The sequence below is a fragment of the Phyllobates terribilis genome, unplaced genomic scaffold (genome assembly GCF_046119375.1).
Source record: "Phyllobates terribilis strain yellow unplaced genomic scaffold, ASM4611937v1 Scaffold_1__5_contigs__length_1240528914, whole genome shotgun sequence".
NCBI classification, from domain to species: Eukaryota; Metazoa; Chordata; class Amphibia; order Anura; family Dendrobatidae; genus Phyllobates; species Phyllobates terribilis.
In genome coordinates this window covers 537,355,084-537,367,942 of record NW_027362761.1, presented here as the reverse complement: position 1 = coordinate 537,367,942, position 12,859 = coordinate 537,355,084, and the positions used below count along the sequence as shown (strand labels likewise).

The 12,859-nt window shown below is 46.9% G+C and overlaps 1 protein-coding gene across 2 annotated transcripts in view; it reads right to left on the bottom strand.

Moving 5' to 3' along the window:
* LOC141268775 (von Willebrand factor A domain-containing protein 5A-like) overlaps positions 1 to 8,811 on the bottom strand; it is a 60,602-nt gene extending 51,791 nt beyond the window's left edge. Inside the window, exon 1 of one of the 2 annotated variants that reach the window (XM_073680351.1) lies at positions 8,497 to 8,811. Coding sequence is in view for 1 of the 2 variants with exons in the window: in XM_073680352.1 (XP_073536453.1) it covers positions 8,497 to 8,501 (5 nt within the window). In the remaining variant the exon portion in view is untranslated. The remainder of the gene's footprint in view (positions 1 to 8,496) is intronic. The other variant, XM_073680352.1, reaches the window with a different exon arrangement.
* Between the last annotated feature and the right edge of the window lie 4,048 nt (positions 8,812 to 12,859).

The following is a 12,859-nucleotide window of genomic DNA, read 5'->3' as shown; positions in this document are numbered from 1 at the left end:
GGTCTCTGGCTGAGGATTAGTGCCCTCCACCAGCTTGGGATCCGGTACCCTTGTGCCAACCCTTCACCCTGTTGCTTGTATTTGGGCTCTTGGGGTTCCCTCTTCTTCCCCTCTGGGTCCTTCTGACTCCTCTCTCTCTTCTTTCAGGACTGCTTGACCCTCTATCACAGACTGACTAGTAGCTGTCTGCCTGTCTGACCCTGATCTAAGATGGTTCCCACCTTATATACTCCCTCTATGTGTGAGCTCAGGTGACCAGCACCCAATGAGCTCCTAGCTTTACCCAGACTGCTCCCCCTATCTGCCCCTACACTACTGGGATGTTCCACCCCCCTCCCACTCCAGCCAGGGACAGACACTATCGTACCTGCACATAAACTGGTGGGAGTACCGTTGATCTGTCCCCCGGAAATGGGATGTATGTAGTGTATGCAGCCTACTGAGCTCAGTTCCACACTCCATCCTTACCCGGGAGTGGAATATCACACCTCTGGCTTGAGGTGTAATACCCCTGTAGCAGCCGAATCCTCAGGGTGCTACAATAGCATCACTTGGAAAGTGCTTGACAACTAGGTCACACGGTATAAATCCATGCAAACAGCATGGATTTATATAGTGTGACCATAAAACAATGTTTAAAATAAAGCTATACTCACCCCCGATGCCCCGGCGTGTGCTGCAGCGCTCGTTCCTGTCTGGTTCCTGGCTGCCGGCATATCGCGAGACACAGCGGTGAAGGGCCTGCGGTCACATGACTGTGACGTCACCGAAGGTCCTTCAGCGCTGCCGGCTTGCAGAGAGAAGCCGCCGGACAGGTGAATATAAAACTTTATTATTTTATTCTTTTTTTACAGGTACAGTGGTACCCAGGTCTGGATGAGAGTCTCTTCTCCTCCAGAACTGGGTACCATCCGCACATTGAATCGCATATTATCCGCGTGTACAAATGTACAGATACGGATTCTATGCATCTCAATGCAAGTCAATGGCGGCGCTTCTGCTGCGCTTCCGCAAAATTAATGAACATGCAGCGGATTTATTTGCGCTGCAGAAACGCTGCGGAAAAATCAGCAGCATGTGCATTGACATTGCGGAATGCCATTGGGGACCATGGGGTGCGGATTACCATGCGTTTTTGATGCGTCTCCGCTGCGGAAATTCCGCAGCGGAAACGCATGAAAAACGCATCGTGTGCACGCAGCCTACGGGGTAGCGTTTCTCTTTATGGAGAGAAACACACCAGCTCTGGCACGTCAAGGTAAGGAGGCTTATTCGCCATGCAATAAGATATTATAGAAGACTTGTCCCACAGCTCTGGCAGAAGTGTTTGACCAAGTTCCTTCTAACATTCGAGAACAAAAATGGGTTTAGAGATCCCCGGGACCAACATGTTGTAAACTTCAGAGGCCATCAACAAGTTTTCAAATGGTATAAGTGAAGCTGAAAAGACCAAACATGATGTAAGTACTGCAACAGGGGGATCATGGTTATGTTTGCCAACCAGAGGGTAACCACCTCATCACTGATCCTTTGTAGGAAGTGATAGAAGCGAGAAGGAATTCCCAGCTTACCTAGTTTGCGATTTTCCAGTAAGAGTCAGAGTACCTGGAGAGGAAACCAGACCTCAACATGTACCAAATTAAAGAGAGGTTCTGAAGGGTCAGGGATAGGTTTATATTGGTTTTATGGATTGCTGAAGGCAGCCATAAAACTCATTGAGCTCTGTTAAGGTTCAACACAAATTCCATCTCCACTCATCTGCTTTCATGAAATTTTTGGGTTGCTTCCCCCCCCCCACCCCAATGCTTTTCAATTTCTTTAAAAAAGCCTATGGAAATGCTTAACCCCTTAGTGACCGGACCAATTTTTTGCTGGTAAATTTAGGTTGATATATCATTTTTTTTTTTTTTTTTTTATAAATAAACGCAAAACATATCAGAAATTTGACAAAAATGTTTTAAAAACAGGCCGCTATAGCCCGCAGACTCTAAGGCTGTTATTTGGCCATAAACTGCCATGGAAAACATCAGGACCACACAATCAAGATCTCAGGGTGCCAATGAGATTAAAAAGGAATCCCCCACACTCTGTTAACTCTTTAGGTTCTGTAGTCACTATTGACAGCAGAATCTAAGGGGTTAAATTTCCATGGTCGGCACCCACACTGATCATGGCTGATGCAGCAAGTTGTCAGTTATAATGTACAGGTGACAGCTACAGGATTGTTACCTGTCGGGGAACGATAGTCTCTTATATCGCAAGTCAGTAAAAAGACGTCTATTGGTCACTAAGGGGTGGGTTAGTCTCAACATTATAAATAGTTAACATTGCAAAGTGCTTGTCAAAATAGGCAGCTTTGCAATTTACTTTTAAAAAAATCCTCCCTCTTCTCATGAATGGAGAGGATTTTTAATTCTATAGTTTACTGCTCGTTGCCTCTGTTACCGGCCACCTCTGCTGTCTAACGAAGGTGGCTGGTTTTCTAGGCAAGGAACTTAGCGCTTACAAACTCTTTCTAATAGAGCTGCATTGTTCATACCAGTGGTGCAACCACGCCACTGCTCTGAACTATCAATCAGGAGAACTTCGACTCTCCCGGCAAGCAGGAAGCCTGGTGCCAGAGGAGTGGTGCACTCCTGAAGATGAATGTTGAGAACAATTCTTCAGAAAAAGCCACAGTAGCATTTTTTTATGTTGCATAAATCACCAAGGACACAAAATTGCACTTAGGCTACTTCTCCATGATGAGAGTTTTGGTGAGTTTTTGATTAACCCATTATGTATATTAGGTTACTTTGTTTTTTACATGCTTTTCTCTACATGTGACACTTAGATTGCACACAGGTGGACATCCTGTCACTAAGCATGGTACTTACGAAGGGAATTGCTTGCACCAGTAATTTTTAGGGGCAACTATATTTGATCCCATAAATGTAATTTATTCCTATTTTTTTCCCACTTCACCAACTTAGACTATTTAGTTCAAATCAAATTACGAAAATATATAACCCCTTACAGACTTTGGACGTACTGAGTACGGCAAGGCAATTTTGCGGGCACACGGGCTGTGCAGTGCATGATCTAAGTAACTTGTGTCAGTGCAGAACTGACAGTTACAAAGCATAGCTCCTGCATTGTTATACTTTATAACTGCAATCAGACTGCTAAAAGTGAAAGTTCCACAATGGGACTAAGTAAAACACTAAAAAAATTTTTATGAAGAAATCAGAAAATATAGATATATCCCCCCCCCCCCCCCCTTTTACATAACACCCACATTTGGTATTGCTGCATCCAGAACGACCTGCCCCATAAAGGTGACACTAGTTAATGCCTTCATTGAACACCATAAAAAAAAACTATGCTTTTTCATCATGCCGCCAAAAAAAGTGGAATAAAATGCGATCAAAAAGACGAATGTAAATAAACATGGTACCGCTGAAAACAAGCCCTCACATGACTGTCAGCAGAAATATGGAAATATTATAGCTATCAAAATATGGCAGTGCAAAAACTATTTTTTTTTTTAAAGCTTTTTTTAGTGTGTGACAGCAGCCAAACATAAAAACCCAATATAAATCTGGTATTGCTGTAATCTCACCAACTAGAAGAATAAAGTAGTCTAATCACTTATACTGTACGAGGAACGGCATAAAAAATAAATAAAATCAATTCACCTGTTGATTGGTTCATTCTCCCTCCCAAAGATCACAGTATGGCTCGGTGCACATTTATCCTGTGCTCTGCGCTGAGCGCTTACACCAGGGTTTCCTTGTAAATCTCTGAAATACGTGATTCAGACAGAACCCCCTGATGGAAGATTACCTATAATGAAGCAGATGGAGACACTGTGGACACCTTCTGGCCTGTGATCCGGTGGTGTCCGTCTTAGGTGTGCATAAAAGCATCGTCGACCACAATTTTGTGCACTTCTGAAAAGAAGAACATTGCTGAACAGAGGCCAGACGGAGTCCAGAGTAACTCTGCTGCTTCTTTATAGTGAATGGATCCCTCGGGGATTTCATCTGAATCACGTCACTTGGAGATTTAGATGGAAACCCCGATGTAAGTGCTCAGTGTAGGGGGCAGGATAAATGTGATCCAAAATGTTGTTATGTAAAATATTCCCAGCAAAAGCTTCAACTCAATCCACAAAAAAAAAAACCCACTCAGGCCCGTCATCTGTTAATGGAAATATAGCGGGCTTCCAAGTTACTGATAGTACAAAGGTTCTGGAAAAGTGCTAGGGCTTCTTGCCCCCCAAAAGAAATCAACAAATTCTACGCTCCCAAATCCAAATGTGCCCCTCCCTTCTGAACCCCAGTGTGCCTAAATCACATTTAGCATCTACATGTTTGGCATTTCTGAAGCAATGAGAACCCCCCCTAATTTATGGGTGTATGTCTCCAGAAGCACAAGCTGGGCATAATATACTGGGCACTACAACAGCAGTTTGCAATTGTCACTGCTGCTTGTTTCTGGAAAACACTCATGGATTCAAAATCATCACAATACCTGTATATAAATTCCCAAAGGGTTATAATTTCCAAAACGGGATAATTTGAGGAGGGATTCTATTCTCCAAACTATTCTAGAAAAATATGCGCTCGAGGAGGCAAATAGTGCTCCATCCCTCCGGAGTCTCGCCGTGTGGCTAAGCAGTACTGTACAGCCACATATGTGGTATTGCCACGTTCAGCAGAAATTGTGTGAAAATTTTGGTGCCATTTTTTACCCACTTCCCTATGTAAAAATGTAAAACCTGGGGTTAAAACAAGATTTTGGTGGTAAAAATGTAATTATTTTTTCTTCACCGCCCAATGGTATAAAATGTGATTTTTTGTTTTCACAGCTCAACATTATAAACTTCTGTGAAGCAGGGTTTCAAGGTGCTCACCACACATCTATATACATTCCATGAGGGGGTCTAGTTTCCAAAGTGGAGTCACTGTTTAGGCACATCAGGGGCTCTCCAAAACGTGACATGGCGGATGCTAATTATTCCAGCAAATTTTACATTCAAAAAGTCAAATGGAGCTCCTTCCCTTCCGAGCGCCTAAAACAGTAGTATTCCCCCACATATGGGGTATCCGTGTGCTCAGGAGAAATTGCACTACAAATCTAATTTTTCCTGTTACCCTTGCGAAATTAAAAAAAAAGTGGATCTAAAGTAAAATTTTTGCAAAAAAAAGTAAAAAAAAAATGTAACACATTCCAAAAATTCCTGGGAAGCACCTGAAGGGTTAATAAACTTCTTGAATGTGGTTTTCAGCACATTGAGGGGTGCAGTTTTTAGAATGTTGTCACTTTTGGATATTTTCTGTCATATAAATCCCTCAAAGTGACTTCAAATGTGATGTGGTCCCTGAAAAAAAATGGTTTTGTCAATTTTGTTGGAAAAATGAGAAATCGCTGGTCAACTTTTAACCCTTATAACTTCCTAACAAAAATAAATTTTGTTTCAAAAATTGTGCTGATGTAAAGTAGACATGTGGGAAATGATATTTATTAACTATTTTGTGTGACATATCTCTCTGATTTAAGGGCATGAAAATTCAAAGTTTTAAAATTGAAAAATTTGCCATATTTCTGTTTTGTTTTTTTTTCAGAAATAAATGCAAGTCATATAGAGGAAATTTTACCACTATCATGAAGTACAATATGTGAAGAAAAAAAAACAGTCTCAGAATCAGTGGGAACCATTGAAGTGTTCCAGAATTATTACCTCAAAGTCACACTGATCAGAATTGTAAAATTTGGCCTGGTCACGAAGGTGCAAACACCCTTGGGTGGTAAAGGGGTTAAACACAGGTTGTGATGTAACAAAATAGGTAAAAAGCGGAGGGAGAAGGAGTGTGAATACTTAAGCCACTGTAGGAAGCGCACACCCACTGTGCATCCTTTTTTTACGCAGCGTAAATTGACCATGGTGCGGGTATAAAAGCTGTAAAATGTCCTTTTCTCTTGTGGGTACGCTGAGTTTTATGTGTGGATTTTCCCTATAGACTTGTATCCGATGCGGAAAATCTGCAGGAAAAAGAAACAAAAAAAAAAAAAGAAACCCACAAGTAACCTAATAGGTGCTGCAGAAATTCTACATCATCAAAAAGTCACCAAAAGCTCATGGTGTGAACGTAGCCCGAGTGGTAAAATCCAATCAATGTAAGAACACCCATATGAAAAAAACAGAGTGAATGAGCCATCTTGGCTTTTCATGGACAGCAGTTTCTTGTACCTTGGAAGTCTATGGGACTGTTAACATGTCCATGATCTTTTTGCAGACTGAGTGGTCCATGCAAAGTCACGGAGACATGTTCAATATTGATCTGAGTGTCGAATCAAAGTTGGCAATGCAAGTCTGTGAAAAAAAAAAATAGGACAGTACTCGAAGGCCGTCTGAGTGGTAGCCATTTTTCAGAGACTGCTAGACGGGAAAAGGTGGAAAGTTGTTGTTTTTTTTTTGCTTCGCACCAAAGATGAAAAACTTATGTAACTTTGACCAAACTCTGATAGTAGTGTGGCACCCCTGAGGGTTCGACCGCCACAGGGATGCTGCACTTCTGTAATGGAGTGTAGTGTTCCTCCTCGGAGGTAAGGATGGCGTGATGATCAGGACCCTTCCTGCACATCCAACACCACACTTCTCCACCAGAGGGAGCTAGAATACACTAGGTGCTGCCCTCCTGGTTACAGGGAGACTGGGGAACACAAATTGGTAGGAACCAGTTAGTGGGTGAGGGTGGAGGACTCACAATTTAGTGTCACTGAAAATCTAATATTTAATAGAAAGCCATCTTGGCTCTAGGTTCTTCGACTGTTTCCTGACAGTACTCGGTTGTACTATGCCTGTACCCCGACTGGTGTCAGAACGTGATCTCCTACCCTGGAAGTGGATCCTGTGTGGGCCTGCAGGGGATGGAGACACGGCCCTAATCCCTAGGCCTTGGGATGATGGGCAGGCGGGAGATAAGGAATATCTCAGCCCGGTCGAGGACCATGAGCAAGAAGGCCCGGAGCTCTAGAGTGTGGCTCCCCAGCAAATGGGTCCTGGGGAGGATGCAGACGGAGCGGTGTACGCCACCTGTCCTCGCCTACCTGATCTATTCAGAGGGATTCCGGCTGCAAGAGGGGTACCGGCCCCTACACCAGAAAGCCCGGTAGGCCCTGAGGATCCCACCGGGTATCGGACGGAGCGGAGCTGCCACCCGTGCCCTTGTTCTGAGAGGAGCTCAGAGGGAGACCCGGCCTATCTACACACACACACACACACACAGACGGGAAAGGGATGAGGTCTGTAGTTCAGGAACACTCTGGTGCGGGGTCTTGATCGAATGCTGGACTTTCTCGGAGGTAGTCGGACCCCCGTCCCTGGTAGCCGCAGGACTCCGCAGGGAGTCGCCTTCCCGCTGTCATCTCTGATGTGAGTAAAGCCTTGGAAGTTCACCCCTATGGCCTCCGGACTGTTATTTCTGCGCCACACCACACGACGAGGCGCCCGTACTCCTCTACTACTACCCCTTCCATCCTGTCTGTCTGCCCTGAGGCCTTGCTCCGCCTGTGGGGAGTAGTAATAACTCTGGCCGCCAAGACACTGGGCCTTAGCGGACTGCGGCGGCGCTGGTGGCTTGTCACCAGGTGCCACAGGTGGCGTAGTCGGATTCAGCCACTCAACCCAGATAAGCCCACAACATCATTTTAAATGTGACGGCCCTGGGCACGGAGCGGGTCCGGGCCACGGCTGCACCCCATCTCCGAGTCCCCATCTTCCCAGGGCGAGGGCTTCGAGGCGTCACAGTAGAAATTGATGAAACTCTGATTATATATTGAAATCCCCCACCCCAACTCAAAAAAACCCAAGAAAACACACTGATAAAACTGGGACTGATTTTCTTGATCAGGAAAATCACTGACATCTGAATGAGCCCCAACCAAGAGTGTTCTCCTGTGTACATGCCCCCATCATTTGTTAGGGCTGTCTCTCTCATATATATATATATATATATATATATATATATATATATCTATCTTTGTGTAAGCTTGCAGGTGACATAATACATTATCTGTACTCGGAGAGGCATCACTGTCTTCTCTACCGTGTTACATAGGACTGACGGTGACATCTACAATATTAGCTCTACTTGGAAAGGTATCACTGGGATGACATAGGACTGCAGGGAATATCTACTACATTATGTGTACTCAGAGTCATCACTGTGATATCTGTGTTGTTACGTAGGACTGCAGGTGACATCTACTACATCATCTGTACTCAGAGTTATCATTGTGATATCTGTGTTGTTACATAGGACTGCAGGTGACATCTACTACATCATCTGTACTCAGAGTTATCATTGTGATATCTGCGGTTTTAGGATTTATCACAAGGAATACATAACAGTTTTTATACATATTCCTCTATTCTGAGCCTGGAGAAAAGCAGGATCATCTCTGCCACCAAATCCATGTCCCTTATTCTGCCTCCAGCTCCGTCCTTACCTCATAGGACTCAGGATCTGCTCTGCAGTGAGGGGATGATGTCCGCACAGTCTTTAAGGTTGTAATGGAAGGAAGGGCGTGCACAATGCAACACACAGCTGGGTGTGTCAGGAGATCTGCAGCCAGGATTATACTGCCCCAGGCATTGAATGGTTAAAAGAGAAAAAAAAAAAAGAAAAAGACAAATTTCTATGTCAATGCACTGAGCTGGTTGTAATCAAGACAGTGTCTGAATACTGATGAAAGGTCAGTGGTGAAATAAGAGAATGTGATGATGGCAGTCACATGTACGGATGTAACTCTGAGCCCCGGAGACATCTCATGTAAAGTGGAGACCGTGGCTGTTGAGCAACTTCCTGTCTGGAGCGACGAGACCTCGGGGGGCCCTTTTATAACATAGGTGCCAACATTTCTGGGATCTTTAAAGCATACCTCCCAACTTTTGAAGAACAGAAAGAGTGACAGATGAGGCAAGTTTTGCCCATGCCCCTGGCCACACCACTATTCACACCCATTTGCCATTTCTCCCCAGGCAGGAGGAGATGTCAGAGGGGCGGTGGCCCCTCCGACTGCAGCTGTGACAGGGCGCTCTGCTCTGTGACAGGTCGAGCTCTAATGTCACATAGCAGTTACGTTAAATGGCTGCCGGCCCATCAGAGGCCGCACGCTGACACCTGCAGCCTTTGATAAGCCAGCGGCCTTTCAATGTTACTGCTATGTGACATCAGTGCGCGGCCTGTCATAGTGCAGAGCGCCCTGTCACAGCTGCAGTCGGCGGCCATTTTAACGACCACGCCTAATATGAAGCTGTAACACAGGTACTTTAGATGCAATGACACAGAAGCAGAGTAGCCAATACAGGGTTAATAAACAGGGAAAGTTTATGATAACAAGATGAATCTCCTCGCAGGGAGTAACAGGGGAAAATATGGGGAAATAGCAGATATTAGTCTGTAACTGACAGTTTACAGTTTAACTAGATGTAGCAGAGTCAAACCGGTAACAAACGACAGTTTTTTCACTTAGCTGACTTGAATCCTCTACAAGGCAGTTGTCAGCTGGCGTACGCAATCACGCGCTCTTTCCCCTCCTGTACTTGGGATAACACGGCTCCCAGACCATGTAGGCTCCCATCAGTGTGGAGTATGAAGGGTTGGGAGAAATCCGCATAGGCAAGTATTGGGGCCTCGGTCAGGGCCATTTTTAGGGCACGGAAGGCCTCTTCCTGGCTGCTTCCCCACCGAATTGCCCGATTCTTGGAGCCCGCCAGCACTCCCTTAAGTAGCTCCAGCAATGGGTTGGCTATGCGGGTGAAGTTTTTCACGAATCTTCGGTAGTACCCAGCAAGTCCCAGGAAGGCCCGAACGTCCTTCACTGTCTTCGGGGTAGGCCACTCCTGTACCTTCTCCCAGGTGGGCCTGACTCCTTCACCGGATACAGTATGACCGAGATATTCGATCTGTTTGCGGAACAGGTGGCACTTCTGGGGCTTCAACTTTAGGCCATGACTCTGTAGGCGACTCAGTACTTGCTCCAGTCGCTGGAGGTGCCCCTCGAAGGTGGCGGCATAGACAATTATGTCGTCAAGGTAAATCAGTGTCGCCTCGAAGTTCAAATCACCCAGGCATCTCTCTATCAGACGCTGGAACGTCCCGGGGGCGTTAGTCAGGCCGAAGGGCATCCGATTGAACTCGAACAGTCCCATGGGTAATATGAACGCCGTCTTCGCACGGTCATGTTCGGCCATGGGCACCTGCCAGTACCCACTGGCCAGATCCAAGGAGGAGAAGTATCTTGCCTTCCCTAAGGCCGACAGGGACTCTTCGATTCGGGGTAGTGGGTAAGAGTCTCGTACTTTACAGGCATTCAGTCGTCTATAGTCCACACAGAACCGCAGGGTCCCATCTTTCTTCCGGACCAGGACAATGGGGCTGCCCACGGACTCTGACTCTCCCGTATTACACCATTCTGTAACATATGGGCTAGCATCTCCTTAACCTCTTTATACATCTGGGGAGGTATCTGCCGGTATCTCTCCTGCACTGGGGCAGTGCTCCCAGTAGGAATCTCGTGGGTAATGGCTTCGGTGCAACCAAAATCATCCTCATGGCGAGCAAAGACTTCCTGGTACCGCTCCAGCACATCCTCAACCTGCTGCACCTGTCGAGGTGTAAGTCCCGTCAATTCAGCCCGCATTCGTTCTAGGATTCTTCGTCCCCCCTTTGCACTAGCCCGGTGGGGTTCCGGCAGCACGGTGACCGCCAGAGTGGGGGGCTCCTCGTACAGCGGACAGCTGTACCACATCAGGTCGCACCAACTTCTCTGGCATTCCCAGAATCTGGGCTATTTCCGCCCTGAGAGGGAGTGTGAGATCATCTTCGCCCAGATTAACACACCGCACTATAACATTGCCATCCTGGACGGTGGCCAGTGTCCGAGCCACCAAGAGTCCGGGGGGTACTTTGTCTATCGATGTTGGTTCTATCTGAACTTCGACCCCCTCAAGAGGTGTGCAGGCCCGTGCGGGTAATGTGAGTACAGTTTATCCGGGCGGTAAGGTGAGCGCCGCAGCTGCTGGCACTATTATTTTCCCAAGGATCTTCCCTTCACTCGATGTCTCCTGAGCCTGGGCAGCTCGGATTAGTTGTTGAAAGACCCTCCTTTTGAGGAGTTCGCGGGTCCCACTGGTCTAGAGGAATCTCCTTCGGCTCACTAAGCAGAATTTGCCCGATCTCTTTCAGCACATTCATTCCGAGGGTCACCGGGGGTCCACTTCCGGTTCCCCCTGCGACCAGGATGACTCCTTTTTTCCCACATCTTTTCCACACACTCGTATCTTCATCCACACCACCCCTGTGACCGGGATAGGTAATTGATTAGCTGCCGTGAGTCTAATTACTGGTCCCCATTCTGAAAATCGCTGTTGAAAGTAGGCTTCTGTCATCGTAGTCACCTGGGATCCCATGTCAACCAGGCAGTGAACAGCCCGACCGCTTATTTCGGCCCAGACAGTCGGGCTGCTGGAAACTAGGTCCTTGGGACTTCCTTTTTTTCTTTCCCCTTCCTCAGGCTCCGTGCTATGTCCCCCGAACACGGAGCCCGCTAGTTTAACGGCTGTCGCGACAGGGGCCGCCCTCGGCTAGCACAGCCCCTGGCGTAATGTCCTGTGCCTCCACACTTCCAGCAGGTCGTGTCTCTGTCTGTGTAGGGCTGCCTCCCTCCTCTATGGAACTCTCCTGCAGAGGGGGTCCTGAATTCAATTCTTTCCATAACTGGGGCAATCGATCTGGGTATCTCTGGTGTCGGGGCAGGGGTCTTCTTGAGACTGGACCATTCATCCCGCATCTCCTGTATCTCCTTCCGCATCTCTCGAGCCCATTCCGGTTCAGCTGCAGGCGGGGTGGATACCTCATTACTCCGGACCATCCCTGCCAGGGCCGTCACCCCTATCTCCTGCTCTCTCACACGTGCCTCCGCTCCCACTTCTAGAAAAGTCATACGTGGGTTAGCGCGCAGGCGCTCCCGCAAGGCCTGTTTCAGCTGCATATCCCTGAGGCCTGCCACAAACTGGTCCCTTAAGATGACATCAGGGGGGCCCATTCCCAAATTCCCATGTCGTCTTTTCTAGTGATATAGGCATGCACCTCTGTAAGGCATTAACATACTGCGTCACAGTCTCCCCCTCCTGCTGCACTTGGTGAAACAGCCGTATCCTCTGCTTTCCTACATTGGTGGGATCCCCATGCATTTCCTCCAGTATCCGCACCACTTTTTCTACAGTATCCCGGTCATGGGGAGGGCGGTACATTACGGACTGTCGGGTCTCGCCGTCCAGAGCCAGTAAGGCTATTTCGACTTGCATAGCTGGGGTCATCGGGTGCATACGTAACATACTCCTAACTCTCTCAATCCAGTCCCACAGCATCATATTGTCCCCGGTGAACTTTGGGAGATTGCTTAGCATGGCCCCCAGCGGCAAGCTAGATTTAGGGGCTCCCACGATTGACTACTCTGCAGTGTCTGTGTCTAACGACTGCATCCTGCCGACTACGCCAAATGTAACACAGGTACTTTAGATGCAGTGACACAGAAGCACAGAGCAGCCAATACAGGGTTAATAAACAGGGAAAGTTTATGATAATAAGACGAATCTCCACGCAGGGAGTAACAGGGGAAAATATGGGGAAATAGCAGATATTAGTCTGTAACTGACAGTTTACAGTTTAACTAGATGTAGCAGAGTCAAACCGGTAACAAACGACAGTTTTTTCACTTAGCTGACTTGAATCCTCTACAAGGCAGTTGCCAGCTGGTGCTGGTGACGCTGTCTTCAGGCTTCCCCGCCCAAACAATGCTCCGTCTT